General features: G+C 43.0%; 2 protein-coding genes across 2 annotated transcripts in view; one reads left to right on the top strand and one right to left on the bottom strand.

Annotated features, from left to right (window-relative positions):
- Positions 1 to 9800, top strand: part of LOC306930868 (ryanodine receptor 2-like) — a 170084-nt gene extending 160284 nt beyond the window's left edge. The window contains 5 exon segments of the mRNA XM_079511964.1: positions 3539 to 3695; positions 4413 to 4477; positions 5667 to 5767; positions 7101 to 7152; positions 9490 to 9800. Coding sequence (XP_079368090.1) covers positions 3539 to 3695; positions 4413 to 4477; positions 5667 to 5767; positions 7101 to 7152; positions 9490 to 9585 — 471 coding nt within the window. The 3' untranslated portion in view covers positions 9586 to 9800.
- LOC306931460 (xenotropic and polytropic retrovirus receptor 1 homolog) lies at positions 107 to 2167 on the bottom strand (the record flags this gene model as incomplete). The annotated part of the gene is made up of 1 exon (XM_079512862.1): positions 107 to 2167. The coding sequence occupies one exon, from the start codon at positions 2165 to 2167 to the stop codon at positions 107 to 109; it is 2061 nt and encodes a 686-aa protein (XP_079368988.1).
- Positions 9801 to 18257: the final 8457 nt, after the last annotated feature.

The following is an 18257-nucleotide window of genomic DNA, read 5'->3' as shown; positions in this document are numbered from 1 at the left end:
GTAGGTATGCCATCTTCTGAAAACCTAGGACTACAGTTAAATGTATGTATAGAACATATTTCCTATGAAAAAAATTCTGTACGTAGGCACGACGAGTGGCCTGGCGTCAAGAGTCATCATCAGTGTCATCGATCGCAATCTTGGTCTCATGAGTCTTTGATGCTAGTAGGTTCATGCTGTAGCTAATTTTCCAGCTCTTTTTGTTTTTCTTGCCGTTGCGGTTCTTGATGCCGTCTTCTTGGTCCATCATGTGCTCCAACAGCGTCAGGTTGTCTGCGTTGAGCGGAGCTACGCTGATATCCCTCACAGCCCTGAACTCACCACAGTTATTCAGATGTTCGTTCTCCAGACGAAAGAAGTTCCACACAAAACGCCTGAAGACCTCCAGTGGGGCCAGCACGGTAACCAGAATCTCAGACAGACCATTGTAACCATATACTGTGGTTAGAGATAAAGTCATAGTCCAGGAGAACCGCAGCAAGATGTCCTCCACTATGGCACTGTAGTAATACGCCTTATGTGGGTAAACAATCTCCTCTCTGAGAAAGGTATGCTCTCCAGCATTTCGGTCAAACAGGCCCCAGTCCATCTTCAGGTCCCAGATGAGTGTGTAACAGGAACTGACAACTGAGCAGACGATTAGCAATACGAAGAAGATCTGGGCATCTGGATGCTTTTCAGCTTTGTGCTTACTGTAAAGGGATGCAAATGTGACAACCAAAAAGGTTGTGGAGTATTTCCCAGCGTTAACAAGGTGAGGGAACGCTCGTTTGGTGTCACTGTAACGGCGCAGACACTGGACAAAACGGAACCACGCAGGAAGACACTGGATCACTGCGCGTACACCACCTGGATACAGATGGCAACCAAATGTATATTCCCTGCTAATGAGCCCATCAAGTTTGTGCCACTCCAGCTCAAAGCTGTAGAAGCAGATCATGTACTCCAGATCCATCAGGACCACAACCAGAGAGTTCAGTTGGTCAGCCAGCCAGAAGTCTGCAAATGTCACGCGATGGAACGGAGCTGTCACCACACGGAACAGCAGTTTGAGGAGCCAGAAGCGCGACTTGTAGTAGCAGGTCTTGGAGGGGTTGATGAGGAACAGGAAGAATAAGCTGTACATAGCTATAGGGTTGGCCTGCATAGGTACAAGGATGTTGTCACTGAACAGACAGGACAGCAGGCTGACGCACCACAGCACGCCCAACATACTGGCAATCTCAAACAGATGTTGATGGGCTAGGTTATTCCTGGGGTTGAGCTCAAATATGAGCACATGATTAACACCTGCCTGTCTCCACCCGTAGGTGTTGATGCCTAGCAGGAAGAGGAACTCTATTAACAGGAAGCCTCCTCTATAGATCCTCACCAGAGGCCAAACGTCATCACTACGAATCCCAAGAGCTCCTTTGATAAGCACCAAGACCAACAGGGCGAAGAACACCCCACAGTAGAGCCCCACTCTGAAGGTGGTCCATGCAGGAGCCGGCTGTGCAAGGGGAGGCACCCTCAGTCTGTTCATGGCCCTCTGTCTGTCCCCTCCCTCCAGTTCTGTTATTACCAACGCTTCGGTCTCAGAGATAAGCTGTGTGATCCTCTTGCAGGTATAAAAGGGTGCCACTTCAACTTGGGCCACCCTCCAGTCTGCCCCTCTGGATGTCTGCAAGATCTTATCGCGTTTCTTCAGGATCTTACGGAACCCAATGAAATTCAGGGTCTGGTAGTTTTGCAGTAGTATCAAGCTGAGGTAGAACTCCGAGAAGGCAAGCTGAAGGTCCTTAATATTTCTGTGTTTACACCTCTCCTGTTGGGACAGGGCAAACACTGTCTTCATCTTCCTCAGGCCCCACCCGTGGGTGGAGCTCTCTCTCTGGGCATCCGACGAGGAGTGAAGTTCATTCTGCAATGTGGAATAACGACGCTGGGCCTCGGCCAGCTTTTCAGAATAGAAAGTGTTGATCTTTTCCAGCTCCTTTTCACATATCTGGAAGAACCTTTCCTCAGACTTAGCATGGTACCTCTTAACTGTATCCTCATCTGTGACTTCGATAGATGGGGCCTGATCATAGGCAGAATACACCATTTCCTTTAAAGCCTCGTACGTGATGTATTGTTTCCTCCATTCTGGAGTGATGTGTGCAGAGAGATGCTCTGTGAACCTCATCCTGTTACATAGAGCCAACGCATCATCCTTTTTGACCTTCAGATATCAACTATATAAAGTTGTATTGGACACACATGACTGATGTCACTGTCATGCACATATATGGAGATCGCTGTTAGTTAGGCCTCTGTTGTATATGACACCATACCAGAGCTTTGATCAGTGCGAGAAAGAGAAAGGAGGAGAAGGGAGGGAGAGGAGAGCTTTATAAGCGAGAGTTGGGGGAAGCCTATTTCACCCACGCACTGGCCACGCGGTATAACCCGGCCAATGCTGCATACCGAAACCTGGGAACACTGGCGTCTCATTGAGGTTGTCAGCGAATGTCAGCAGAATTACCTCTGCGACACACTGATACTGTTTTCTGCTTGAGTTTTATAGCCCCTCCTATATACAGGTTTAATGTTTGTTTTTAGTTCAATGTTTGTTTTAAAAATGCCATTGACAACGAAGGGACAATTTACGTCATCTTGTCCCTAACACAAACACTAAATGCCATTAACAATAAAGGGAATTTAATGTTTGTGTTGGCACCGTTTGTTTTACATCACCATTACATCACCTGCATACCATACCGCCACATACCATCTGTGCAACAGAGAGGCAAAGAGGGAACTGTCGATGTCCGTTGACAACAAGCGCCTAGAGTACCAACTAGCCCCCAAGTACCTCGGGGTTCGGATGGACAGGACACTGTCTTACAAACAACACCTACAGGAAGTAAGAGCCAAAGTATCATCAAGGGTCTCGCTTATCCGCCGCCTCGCTGGCACAACTTGGGGAGCCTCCGCCAGGACACTACGGATCTCCACACAACACAAGCCCTGGTGTTCTCTGCTGCAGAGTACTGTGCTCCAGTCTGGAGTAGAAGCCCGCACGTGAGGAAGGTTGACCCTGTCATCAACAATGCCCTTCGGATCGTAACTCGTAGCCACCGAGTGGCGCGCTACGGGCTTGTAGGTCTGCTATTTTTGAAAAATCGTGAAAATGCGACACAAATCTTAGAATATATATTCTTATTATAGACTTATTTTTTTTTATTTCGACGTCAGGCCTAAATGGGTTAATATATTAGCACCCCTCACTTCACACAGGTGTGATTTTTGAATATGATTATTGATTTTTGAATATGTAACATTTATTTCATAATGGAAGTCATTGGCCAAATTTGGAGTCATACGTCATAAACATGTCACAGGCGACTGTTTGGCCAAATGAAGTCCGAGATCCACCCTGGAGCGTGCCGTTCCCATGAGGATCCCGAGAATCTAGATTTACAGCAATAATGTGGTAATTATTTAGTTTTTGACTGCAATGCACCTAAATGCAAAATGGAATCAAATTGATCCCCTCCTGTGTTCTGGGTTCCAGTGCTACATGTTCCACATGTATGTGGGCGTGCGTGCGGGTGGAGGCATCGGGGACGAGATCGAGGACCCCGCCGGCGACGAGTTTGAAGTGGTGCGCATCATCTTTGACATTACCTTCTTCTTCTTTGTTATTGTCATCCTCTTGGCCATCATCCAGGGTGAGGCACAACGCACACACGCATGCACGCACGCACACACACACACACACACTCACACACTCACACACACGCGCACACTCACGCACACACACACACACGCGTGCGCACGCATTATGTGCACTTTGTGCAGCATAAGTCCAGCTCCAGGATTAATGAGCTCAGACTCAGATATCTTTGATTGACGGGCACAAAAATAAATTACATCTTTTGTCTTTTACTCACAGACATACATGCATGCTCAGCTCACACACACACACACACACACACACACACACACACACACACACACACACACACACACACACACACACACACACACACACACACGCAAGTAAAAGTCTATTTCATAGTTCATACACTCACACACTCTGTCTTTTATGTTCCTCTTGCTGTTCAGAATAAGGTTGATGAATTTTTCATGTGGAATTGGGTGCGAAAAAAAAGTCAAGCAACTTATATCTGTTTATCCCCTGGAGTAGCTAACTCCAGCTGTCAATCCAACACGAGCACGTTCCCAGGAACGTGCACACCCGTTGCTTACACGCACGCACGCACGCACGCACGCACGCACGCACGCACGCACGCACGCACGCACGCACGCACGCACGCACACACACACACACACACACACACACACACACACACACACACACACACACACACACACACACACACACACACACACGAGTCATGCAGTACCTACTGTGTACCTCACAGGTTTGATAATTGATGCCTTCGGGGAGCTTCGTGACCAGCAGGAGCAGGTGAAAGAAGACATGGAGGTGAGGGAGGAAACTTTCCCTATCTAGTTCTTAATTTATGCGTGGTTGCTGACGGTACGCATAACTTAAGTGTGAATTCCTTCACATAATTCCTTGTCATAAGATAGTGAACCCTGGTCATTGCTGGGTCTCAGAGGCATTGAAGCATTACTGATTTTGTAATGATTTAACTTCAGTAATGTAGCTTAAGGTCTTAGTCTAATTAAAAGAGATTCTAAATTGATCACTGTACTTTAGTTTAAGGTCATGGTCTAATTAAAGAGATTTTGAATCGATGCCAGATTAAGTGGATTGTGGAGTATGTTCTAGGAGCTGGTGTCACAGATATGATCATTGACTGAGAAGTACAGTAGGAGTGTACTGTATACTGTATAGTAAAATACTCAATATTAATTTATCCACTTGCAAGTCAGATGTAACTGAATCACCGAATGGACCCTTCTGGGTCCATTCGGTTACATTTGTATACTCTACTCTCAGAGTGATTTTATTTTATTTTATCATTATTATTATTTTACAGTGGCCGGTAGTAAGTAGAAGATAAGTCCTTAGTTTACTAGGTAAGCTAATGGAAAAAGGCAACGGACAAATGAAAAAATAAAACAGAACAATAGTGCTCTCTCTGTTAGTTTTCTCACATACACACACATGCATGAAGACCTCTCTAGAAAGTACCATCACACAATGTGAGTGTAATTACTGCTTCATACATAGCAGCTTAGACATGGTGTGCAACAGCAAGGAACGTGATGTTCATCACCTTATTTGGAAATCCACAATTACTCAAATTTGCATATGTTCTCAGCAGGAATGTTTTCTAATTTTCAGTTGATGTTATCACCAACAGTGTAAATTCTTCCTATTTTGGTATTAAATTAAAGCGGTATAAAACTTTGGTGGGCACATGCCAAGAACTAATGTGTTGATGGCAAAAAATTGAATACTTTTAGGTTAATATTTAATCATAGCATCAGGCAACGACTATGAACCAAAGAAAACTTTGTACTTCATATGCGAGATGAAGACAAGCTACCCAGGCTTGTGAGAATTCCTGCTGTAGACCAGTGCAGGTGTCAAAATATCACTTTAGATAAAAAAAATAAAAATAAACATTCACACATTCATGGTGTAAATAATGAAGTAAAGTCAACTGTTAATATGGTTAACGTGGCCTCTTTCCTCTTTGCAGACCAAGTGTTTCATTTGTGGAATAGGCAGTGAGTACTTTGACACAGTGCCCCATGGGTTTGAGACCCACACTCTGCAGGAGCATAACCTGGCCAATTATCTGTGAGTAATCCCTCTCGCTACATTTTCAATTGTCACTATAACGTTGCCACAGTGGGTCTCAACCAGACCGTGTTAAGGCCTATTCATAGTCTGGATTTTCGGTGGTGAGGTGACCACCGGAGCTGAAATAACGTTGAGTGGTGGTGAGTAAAAACAGAGAGAAGGGCTGGAGTGGTGGCGGTGGTTTGCTCTTCACCGTGGCTCGTGACGTCATGTTGTAGTTCGGTGGTCACCCCACCACCGAAAATCCAGACTATGTATGAGCCTTTACAATACAATAATGCTAATCCTGAACTGAAGTATGCCTGCCATAACAGGCTGAATATAATGACACTAGCTTTATTTTATAATGAACCATAATGAAAAATATTATATTTATGCCTGTTTTAACCACGGTGCAGGTTGTCATGTACTGTCATTTCACAGATATGATTGATAAGGCTGCTTAACTATTGTTACTATAATTACTCTTCAGTTGGATAAAATATAGCTTGTAAATAATGAACATCAGTCTGTGGCAGGTGTTTGCCTTAATTTGTATTTGAGAGCAGTTGTTCGGTTGTCCCAGTATGTTTTATTTTGGGTTTTTTTAACAACAGCAGTCAAGTTCATTTAAATATAATTTAATAATTAGATTATGAAGACTGGAAGGCTCCATCTGCACCTGCTCCATCCCTCTGGGATGCCTCGATGGGACTATTGGCCGCTTACGAGCGACTGTCATACAGGCTGCTCAATAGGATGGACAACTATGACTTAAAATGGGGCTTTTACCATATGCACGTATCAGGACTCTGATTAGTTTCTGGCTCTGAGTGAGCTCTGAACGGGCGGCAACTTTAGAAAATTACACTGAAGGAATATTATATGTCTGGAATTGGGGCTGGGGTGGACTGCGGGATATTTCTGTGCATCTCTGTTATATTGTGTTTCGTTATGCATTTCTTTGGTTGTGTTTTGTCTATGTCTATGTCAATGTTTCATATACAAAAGAAAATGAATAAAGTACAAATCATTAAAAAAAAAAAATTAGATTATGAACTGCAGAAAGGTAATAAATGCCAAGTCAGTGACATTGAACCTTGCTGTGGTCTGTCAGTCCATTTGTTAAGATTGTATTTATACAAAGTAGCTTTAGAATGTAGCAGTCTATGAACCATCTACAAAGACTTTGCAGCTGTTACTAGAAAACACATGCTCGTTCCACTGTGACCTTTTTTAACATAATTAATTTCTAATGGTATTTTCAACATGTCTTACATCTCCCACAGTTCTGCTACCACAACACATACATTGTAGTCTCTCATGTGCTCCATTATGTTCTGTCTGACAGGTTTTTTGTGATGTACCTCATAAACAAAGACGAAACGGAACACACCGGACAGGTATGGCTGTCGTTCTTTTGTAATTCATACATGAAAAAGCAGCCAACACAAACAGGCGTGCGTTTATTTCATGGTTCTGGTTGACGGATCAGAGCCAAAACCTTTCCAATGGTACCAAACCTGTTGCTTAATCATTTTGACGGATCAGAGCCAAAACCTTTGGAATGGTACTAAACCTGTTGCTTAATCCCATTTCAGTGGATTTCAGCTGACGCCAAAAAAACTGACAATGCACTTTGAAGGTCATTAAAAGGTGTTTGGTGATTTTAATTGCATGTGTCTGTAAAGGGCCTGTATACTAGCGCTAATACAATGTGAAAGTTACCTCTCGTACATTATAGCGTTCTTTGCCAGTAAAACGTCTCCTCCGTATATCCTAACCTTACGGGTCCGTTTAGTTCCATTTGTACTCTCTCAGAGTTATGGTGGTTTGTGAAATTGAAAACTTTGAGAACCACCGTTTTCACTGTATAAGCAGTTTGTACTTAGACATGCATGGCTTAATCTTTGAGACAAGCATATGCTACTGGCAGGATCAACCAGGTAGGCCTCCTGTTCCACAGCCCGCCGTATAGCAGACATGAAGTCCACATGTCAGGTCTGACAGTGTGATAAAAACGATTCCTAAAACGGTTCCAAATGTTATGGAACCCGATTCCGGTTCCTCAATGTTGGATCCGATTCCGGATCCCAACCCTATTGCCCAATTATTTTTGTATTATGTTTCTGTTAGTTGAGTGTATGTACTGTACTGATGATACCAATTAGAAGAAAAAGAGTCTAGCAGGACAACATCCATTATGGAAGAGCCTGTGTTACGACCCCCTGTCTAGGGTAAAGGGGAAACAACATAATAATGGAGGAGACAGTTTTCAAAAAGAACTTTTAAGTTTTATTATCGCTCTTTTTTTTTGGTCAACAGTACAGAGACAATTGATTCAAATCTTTGTTCTTCTCGGTTCAAAAGAAGTATTGGCTTCAGGGTGCGGTTTACATTTTAGCAAAAATGATCTAACTAGGAAACAAAAAATGTACCCCTAACTCAATCCCTAACCAAGAAGAAACAAAAATACAATATTAAACCCTAACTAACCTAACAGAATTACAATAAAGTGAGAACAAAAAGGGACCTAACACCCTTACAAGACGGTCCTTAACAGCCTGTAATTACTAATCCCTGAAATTAAAGATGTCGGTGTCTCGCAGCACTGCGGTGGTTGCAAAACTAAACCTAGCCATTTCAAATGCATTACTTGTGTCCTCTTTAGTTGTTGTTGCGGTACTGGCTATAGTAACATTTTCACAGACAGAGTGACGCATTAGGCCAACATTACCTGGGTTAGCTTTACATCTTGTGTTGAATGTTGGCCTTATAATCCCTTGGTGTTTCATCAGCGCGAGCGAACGAAAATATAGGCTACAGCAGGGGTTCTCAACGTTTTTGGCCGGGGACCCCCGGAAATGCTTTGGCAATGTCTCGGGACCCCTGCCCCGCCCCCTCCCGACCCCCAATATAAATTGACTGCTACAATAACCTTAAACCATTTTGGGCGGGAACCCCTTTGTGTTTTAAGCATTGTTATAATTTAGCTATTGAAAAATAGCAGATCTACAAGCTCATAGCGCGCCACCGAGTGGCGCGCTACGAGCTTGTAGGTCTGCTATTTTTTTTTTTTTTTTTTTTTGAAAATAATTTGGGGACCCCCTAAAATAATTTGGCGACCCCCCGAGGGGTCGCGACCCACAGGTTGAGAACCCCTGGGCTACAGTACAGGCTGCAGGCTGGTGATAAAAAAAATAAACTCCACACTTCACTTCCATTCTTCACTTCACCTGCACCATAGTGGGATCCTATGAATTCTGTATAAACATTATCACATGTTTTTGTGTTTAATATCTTCTATCGTTTCTCTTGAATCCCTATGAAGGAAGCGCACCCACATGTGGAGGAATATAGGCTCTAAACCCTGCAAGGCCCAATTTTGAAATAAACTCCCATAAGCCTTTAGATAATCTTTATTTTGTGGCACATAATGTATCTTCATTCTGATATCATAGTATTGATACAACGGAATAGAGGCCAATTTACACAATTTATGCTCCAGAATTGAATAGATATCTCATCTATAATAGAAGCTGTCACAGCCAGTGAAATACCTGCATTGCACTTAAGACAAACACGGAAATTGAAGTTGGATTTATTATTTAATTCTGATATTCTATATAGACACGGAGTAGATTTCTATTCTGTTGAAACCAATGAGCTTACAAATAGGAAAGCTTGTTTGGTGCATCAATGACTCCCAACATATATTGTGAATGTCTTGACCTTGCCAGGAATCCTACGTTTGGAAAATGTACCAGGAGCGTTGCTGGGAGTTTTTCCCTGTGGGAGACTGTTTCCGTAAGCAGTATGAGGATCAGCTGGGATGAGGGGAGTAATCGGAGAGAGATCTGAGATCACGGATGGCGTCCATCTTGATCGATGCCCTTGGACTCGCCAAATCACCTTGGATGCTGTGCGTACACTACACTACACCAGGGGTAAGCAATCTTAGGCACGAGTGCCAACACAGGGGAGGGTGTTCACTGGCACACTGGCTTAACCCATTTTGACCTGAGATCAGATTCTAAAAATGTCTTCCACATCCTGACAGTTTTCTGAAAAAGCTATGTTTCTATGTCAGTCGTCCTTCGATTTTTTTTAAATAGCAGACCTACAAGCTCGTAGCGCGCCACTCGGTGGCACGCTATGAGCTTGTAGATCTGCTATTTTTCAATAGCTAAAGCATAACATAATGCTAACACCAAAAGGGGTTGGGAGAGGTTTTTTTTATTGTAAAATTAAATATATAAAAAATAATTCTACATTCATTCAAACTCTTAACTCTGACTGGGGAGGGAGTCTGGGAGATCGGTGTCTAAATGATCATACATCCTGGTGTAAAAGAAAATATGTCAAACTTAATGTTGATGATACAGCATGGGACACTGACTATCAAGAAAATGAGAACTTGGCACTTCATGTCAAAAAGGTTGCTGACCCCTGCACTACACTATACCCTGTAGAATTATAGGGGCGGCGGTGGTTCAGGGGTAGAGTGCCTGGATGGTAACCGCAAGGTTGCCAGTTCAAACCCGGGCTCCCCCAGAGTTGCTGTCGAAGTGTCCTTGAGCAAGACACTGAACCCCTAATTGCTCCCGATGTGCTAGTTGGTGCCTTGCATGGTTTCAGTTGCCATCGGTGTGTGAATGGGTGAATGTAATGCACAATCTCTGTAAAGCGCCTTGGATAAAGGCGCTATATAAATGCACCATTTACCATTTACTGACTACATATACGCACACATACTGTATCTGTTTGGAGATATATGTTTTAATTCATTCATTTGTATGTATTCACTTGTTTTGTATTTGGATCGTGGCTAAGTTGTAAGTGCCTTACATAGTTTAGCATGAAGCAATTCATGGACTTTATGTTCTGTGTTCCTTTGTGTGGAAATTGTCCATGTTTGCCTGGGACAGCTACACATGTTTTTCACCAGTTAATAATATTACCACGTTTATTTGACATAACACATAATATCTTCTTCAATCAGTGAAATAAATGAAGTCAAATAGAAAGATTCAAGTATTTACCTTTTCTTTGTTATTGTTAGTATACCGTATAGGTTTGCCAGAATGTCTGTGTAACTCTCAATGTGGAGTCTTGTTTCTAGACTTAAAAACAAAAGAAAACCTGCTCGCACAGTGTTGGACTCCAGTTCAGAAATTTTAAATTATTTCACCCACAAAGACTTTTTGAGCTTCACAAGAGACTTGTTTTTCGTGCCTAGTCCCTCATTCAGTAAAAAGACACGTCTTGACTCTTGGGCCTATTTTATACTTAATTTATACAACCACATGGTGAAAAGAATTGAACCTGAAGAAAATCAGTGATGTGACGCAGCCAGCCGCACGACAAAGTACAAATTATATTCCCTCACAGTCACAGCTGTCTTTTCCGCCAGTTTCTCACCTCTTGCCTCTGGGCTCTCCAGACCCCTTCACTTCCTCCTGCCTGTAGCATCCTCTCATCCCTATCTTCCCCTCCACGCCTCCCTCCATTATCAGCTTGTCTCCATGCTGCAGCAGAGTGCTGGCAACATATCCTCTCCCAGAGCCCGAGTCCAAATATTTGCCATGGAAATGGATCACCGACTATGCTTAACCCATTTTGGACTGAGGATAAAAAAAAGGCTTCTAAATCCTAACATTTTTCTGAAAAACCCATGTTTCTATGTCAGTGGTGCTCAACCTTTTTCATATCAAGGATCCCTAGAATTATCTCTATTGGGCCACGGACCCCCATCTCAAAATATGTAGTTCCAGGGACCCCCCAGAAGCCAATATTTTAGTTAAAAAATGTTCGCTCTGAAATATATATTCAAAGATTTGCGCCACATTTTCACGACTTTTCAAAAGTAGCAGACCTACATGCTCGTAGCGCGCCACTCGGTGGCGCGCTATGAGCTTGTAGATCTGCTATTTTTCAATAGCTAAATTATAACATAATGTTTAAAACACCAAGAGGGGTTCCCGCCCAAAATGTGTTAATGATGTGATGTACCGCTGCCTCAGACAGCACAGACACTCTTTGGGGAGTCTCTAGGCATGTCTCATTGATTACAGGAGCGTGGCGAGTCCCATTAAACTTTTACAACTCTGCATGTGCCATAAGTGTGTGTACAGCGAGTAGACGAGGCAAGCAGAGGGAAGACAAGTACCTGAAGTGCCGCCTACAGATACCAGACTTCTCATTATGCAGGCTTGAGCATTAGTCAGGCTCTGGTTTTGGCAGAATGCCACAAGCAGCGTATATTCATGTTGCTTTTTTGTTTTTTGTTTGTTGATGGAACAGAGCATGGTGTATTTGCCAGGCGTGACATGAGAAGCTCTCAGGGGCCTTTTTACTGACAAAAACAAGGGGGTTGTGGATTATGCGCTTTGTTCAAACCAAAATTGAATAACTGGACAGAATTTACCTAGCATGTGAATTCTGCCAGATTTAGTGGTGTTGAGAAAAAATGGATCTTCAAAAGGGTAGTGGTGGTTTTCTTTTTTGCGTTCTTTGAAATGGTCTTACCCATGACGATTTCTTATTGTACCAACTAGTTTCACCCAGAACTATGTGGATTTCATCACCACTTAATTTCACGATGATTTCTTTGGAATGTATTTGTTTAAAAATCCATTTGGCTCTGAAAAAGCACTATTATATAGGCCTATATTTGCATAGAATGGAAGTATATATTATTATATATTTGCACAATTTTGTTCTTTTTAGGTCCTTGGCCTAGAAACCATAGTAGTGAAAATGTATCCAAATGGACCCATTTTGATTTGAATGTGTGGTTGTGTTATGATGATGATACAGTAGCTATGCTACAAAAATTTAAAAAAGAAAAACAAAAGTTTAAATAAACCGTTTGGGTGCCACATCAACAGAGACGGAGGATACAATTATCATCAGTTATTTATTTTTCTTGGCTATTTTTAGACACATAGCGTATAAAATCTCCAAAATGAATAAACAGAACAGAAGATAAAAAATCACACCCGTGTGAACTGAGTGGTGCAAGGTCTTATATAGCCTGATCAGCTGTGGTCTGACGTAATGTCAGTGACCATAGCAACCATGCTCACCTGTACGTGGGGCCACGTACAGGTACACACATACACGGACACATACGTAGATACAGACAAAGCTGGTTGTTGGAGTGGTTTGCACCACTCAAAAAGAAACAATCCTCTCATCAAAGACCTATTGCATAAAATGTTTTTTCTTCTTTTTTTCTTTTCTTTTTTATCAACACTGAGGATTTGACCTTTTTAATTGAAGCGATGTGCCAACAATGCATATCGGTTAGGACAAGCCGTGCCTCCTATGACATTTTCAAGCAGTTTGGTTTGTTACAAAATACAAATGCCAGACATGTTATTCTGTAGGATACTTCATTAATTCATAAATTCACTTTATCCTAATGTTTATTTAATTAGTAAGTTTAGTCTCCAGGTACTTGGTACTGTATATGAATCAGGCATCATTCCTGCAGGGGAGTTATGGCAATATACCAATATGACGAGTGGCCTAATGGCTATGGATTTTGAAGTAAAGACTTTACATCACCCAAACACCACACGGGCAGCCCTGCTCCTCTGCATGGTTTTGTCGAAACCACACATTCATCAGTAGAGACTCACACAGACTCGGGTGTAATAATAGCAGCCGACTGCATTACCAAGAACAACATGTTTTGTACTGAACCTGGGACACATGTCTGCAGAGCCGGATTTACCTTGCTGAGGGCCCCCGGGCTGGAGCAAATTTGAGGGCCCCCCTTTGGGGTACCCAGGCCCCTAAAAAGAGAGGCAGGCAGGCAGGCAGAAGCTCTCAATGGTTTAACCATAATACAACTAAATACAATAACTATACACACATTTCACTTGAATTGGATTTCAATACTTTACAATCTTATAATTTTTTGGGGGCCCCCCTAGTCGGGGGCCCCCGGGCTGCAGCCCACCCTAGCCCAACGGTAAGTCCGGCTCTGCATGTCTGTCTCCCTGCAAACCAACCCAAATAAAAGACACAGGTTGTTGCTGTAGTAGTGGATGGAAGCCACATCCGCTTGGTGAAAAAGTATCCCCTTCCAGTAATATGACTCTGGCTTTGGGCTCTGGAGGCCTTAATACCTCAGTGCTAGCATTTACACTGCTGGAAACCTGCTGTACTGTAACACCATGCACAGCAATGCCATGCCATGAAGCTGAACTTCAATCACAAGAGACAAGTTGTATGAGAAATGACATTTTATTGAACATGATTTTGGCGTTAAACCTTTCACATGTAATTAATTCCAGGATTGGTTGAACTAGTCCTTACCCGTTCTGAATATATGGTAACGGATGGGATATGGGTTATTAATTATTATTATGTGTTGTTGCGCACACGCACGCACGCACGCACGCACGTGCACACACACGCAAGCACGCACGCACGTGCACACACACTCTGCGATACAAAAGTCCTCCACAGTGTACTGTGAAGTTGTGTGTTCACGTTAACATGCCCCCGTCCAACTGTCAGAACAGGCTTGCAGGTGCCTGTGCCACGCAACCCCCGCATTGTCCGTGATGCTTCCCCAAAGAAGAAGTTCTGTCGACTGACGCAAGAGTAGCTAGTAGTATCGTTTTACGCGGAAAAGTGTGTCCCAGTATTAATCTGTGTCCCAAAATGCATTTCGCTGGTGACACTGGTGACACGTAATCTGCGGGGAGTTGTATTTTTTTTTGACGCAAATTAATGTAATTAAGATGATTGTTAGAATGTTTGGCGTGTGTAATGCGGGGCAGATTGAGGTTGGAGGACAGGGCTGCATGGCGCTAGGTTCCGTGAGGCTGTCCGTGTGTTGTGGCGCTCTAGGCGAGAGCTGTCTTGCTCTATGCTAGGGAAGGGACTGACTGACTGATAGACTGACTGACAGACAGCGGTTCTTGAATTATTAATAGGATAATGCATTGGATGCATTGGTAGTAGCCTAGCCACCCCCTGCTAGAGATGGGGCCTTGACACTGGTGATGGAGGGATGGAGGTGGAGCTTAACCACATCGAATCCACATCTGGTTGGACTTGTGCTTTAGAGCTTCATTTGTTAGGCTACTGTCAAAAGCAGGACAAAAAAAAGCAATTGAATTTTGGCCGTTATGAAAACATGAATGTTGCCCGTTGAACTATCAGTCATAAGGTGGTCATTGAGAGGAACATGTGGCTTCGTCTATCGCCAGAATGCAGTCGGCTGCCGTTGTGGTGTCTATGGTGCAGGACATTGTGGTCTGCCTCATTACTGCACATAATTGAGTGTGGACATAACACATAAGACCTTTGTCTTATGTAAGAGCTTTGTCAGCTGCAATCTGACCCTATTGCCTGATGCGTAAAACACACCAAGAAAGGAATGGAACAGGTTGTTCAGAGCAACATATACAGTACAGTGGAATCCTCAGTGTTATTATAATTCAAAGTGTCCACTTTAACACTGTTACTGTTTACTGCATATTTGTAGAACTGTAAAGAGAAATCATGATCTGTAGCCTGTTTACAGTCAGATGTATGAAATATTTACAAGATGCTGAATCGTTTTCTCTCACACATGCATTCAAAAAGAGACATGTAAGAGGTCCTGAAGTTTGAATGCGGAGAGAGGACAAAGGAGATGCGTCATTTGATTGCTTTATGCGTCAACTCAATAGAAACATCCAGTTTGCGTGTCAGTGACGCAGGAATCCTATAGACCAATGTGGCACAGGCAAATTGAACTAATAGAGCTTGACATAATGACTCGGCTTCAAATGGAAAATCAATAATAATGCCATGGCCCTTGGCTCTGCATTATAAAAAAGACTTTCCCATAATGCATGTGCCAACTATCAGGAATAAAAAATGAAGGAATTATGCATGGGCATACAATACTGTACGTATTGACAGCTTGATGTGAATGGAGGGCAAGGTAACGTGATTATGGAAGTTTGCATGTGCGGTTTGGAACACTGGAACAATGTAACCAATACTTTTTGGTCTGGGAAATATTGCTTCACCACCCAAATATATCATATGAAAATGTAACTGGAGTTGTAAATCAATAAAGAATGACAAGCTGGGACAAACAAAGTGGGAGTGTGAGTTCGTATGACGGTATTGTATGTTCGCTCGTGTCTTGAGCTGGAGGCGTCCTGAATAAAACATGAGCGTGGTCTCCTACAGTATCTCCATTATCTATTCTATGCAGACTGAGTTCTGTTGGGGAAACCGTTGCAGGTCTTTTAACTATACCCGCTAGGCACATAATGCAGAATCCAATCTCAAAGTCAGCTGGTAGTAGGAGTCTGTGTAGATCAGGGGTTCTCAACCCGTGGGTCGCGACCCCTCGGGGGGTCGCCAAATTATTTTAGGGGGTCCCCAAATTATTTTTAAAAAAAAATAAAAAAAAAAGATTTTGTTTTTTTATTTTATTTTCACGATTTTTCAAAAATAGCAGACCTACAAGCTCGTAGCGCGCCACTCGGTGGCGCGCTATGAGCTTGTAGATCTGCTATTTTTAAATAGCTAAATTATAACAATGCTTAAAACACCAAAAGGGGTTCCCGCCCAAAATGGTTTAAGGTTATTGTAGCAGTCAATTTATATTGGGGGTCGGGAGGGGGCGGGGCGGGGGTCCCGAGACATTGCCAAAGCATTTCCGGGGGTCCCCGGCCAAAAACGTTGAGAACCCCTGTTTTAACTATACCCGCTAGGCACATAATGCAGAATCCAATCTCAAAGTCAGCTGGTAGTAGGAGTCTGTGTAGATAAATCAAAATGCTGTAAAGGTCATGCATTTACTTCATCTTACCACTTGGTATTGTTGCTAGTATAACCCTAGCTTGCTTGGAAGTTGTTGACATCTTGGCTTGCAGATGAATAATAGTTTGATCAGAAGTTATTTTATCTCTGCCAGGTGATTGCTTGGCGAAGTGTCCGTCATTCCGTCTGTTATACCAGCTAATCTCCGGCACCATTGGCCCACTCGCTACGAAACTACACACACTCTCTTTGGATACCAGTTCCAAACCTCTGCCCCAGATTTTCCAGGATGGCCTGTTATAGCGCCACCATGAGGCCAGTTTTTGCAGAACACTTTTTTTTAACTCAGATTTTATTCATACAAATCGGTACACAGTATGTCATGTGATCGACACAGATCTGTCTGATTTTCCATATTACATCCAGATTAGTTAGCAGGTTTACAGAGTTTGCAGGATTGGTCCGTTTTGAACAAAATGCCTCAAATCATGAAGGCAGCGTGTGATTTTAAGTGACATTTTGCACACATTCAGCCAAGGAATAAATCCACATTGGCCTGTTATAGAGCCACCAGCAGGTCGGTTTTTCCAAAACATATTTTCAGAACAAAATGCCTCAAATCATGAATGCAGTGTCCAATTGCCATCAAAAGCGTAAGAAGAAATGGCACCCTTTTCACATTGGCCTATTATAGCGCCACCAGGAGGCCACAATAACCTACAGTACCTGACCTGGCGGAGACCTGTGCTCCGAGGACCACTTCTTCTAGTTCCTAATGTGGAGTGTAAAGCTAACATCATTCATTCAGTCAAGTCAGTTGTTCTCAATCTCCCTTTGTGTCTATGTACAATAATCCTCTTCCAGTTAATGCTTTATAGTGTACTACCATAGAGTATATAAAAGGATAGAGACTGAACTGGCGCGAAGCTCCGCCCCCCCATCTATTCATGTCAGTGGAAGTTGCTCAGTGGCGTTTTGAAGCACCCGGAAGACTGCCGGAAGTACCTCCTCCGGACCTCAAATTTGAGGTCCGGGGTGACGTAGGGAGTGATGGTCCTACATGTTAAAGCCCAGCTGCACGGGGTTTCTCGGTCATGAATACACGGGTCCGCCTGTAGTCCCTCCTCCTACCACTAGGGCCCAGAGCTTCAACGTTGAATAGCCTCACTGGCCCCTTGTGTACTACTGTTGTTTGGCACTCCAGAAATGTCTAAAGTACTTCCTGAATGTCACTTACCGTCTGGACAAACAAAACAAAAACAAACCACTTCTATACTTTGTTGTGCAGTGTCGTTCTGCGATGTGACACCTTGTAAGCTTATAGTAGAGCACCAAAGTCCTGATGTCACTGATGTCACTCGCTCATCCCCTGTTTGTGGAAGAAAATCTCATATAAGAATTGTGGTCCAAAAATAAACAAACTGTAACAATCGCCCTTCATGCACTAGGGAAAATCATTACCAAGGAAAAAATAACGGGATCGTAGGGTTATATTTGTAGTATTTATATAGAGAAATGAGATTGTCAAAAAACAACGGTGTTCAGTTGAACCAGTGCACTTGGCACAGTGCGTCTGTGCCTGTCTCTCTCCCTATGAAATAAAATAAATAAACAGGCAAACAAACTTCATCAACAAACCATAATACACTTTCCAAAACCCCTCACACCCCAAACAAGTCCCGACGCTCTCTGAAACGCTTTGCGTCACCACGTCACCTCCAAA

The sequence above is a fragment of the Electrona antarctica genome (assembly GCF_951216825.1).
Source record: "Electrona antarctica genome assembly, chromosome: 10".
In the NCBI taxonomy this organism is placed as follows: Eukaryota; Metazoa; Chordata; class Actinopteri; order Myctophiformes; family Myctophidae; genus Electrona; species Electrona antarctica.
This window is presented reverse-complemented; position numbering and strand designations above follow the sequence as displayed.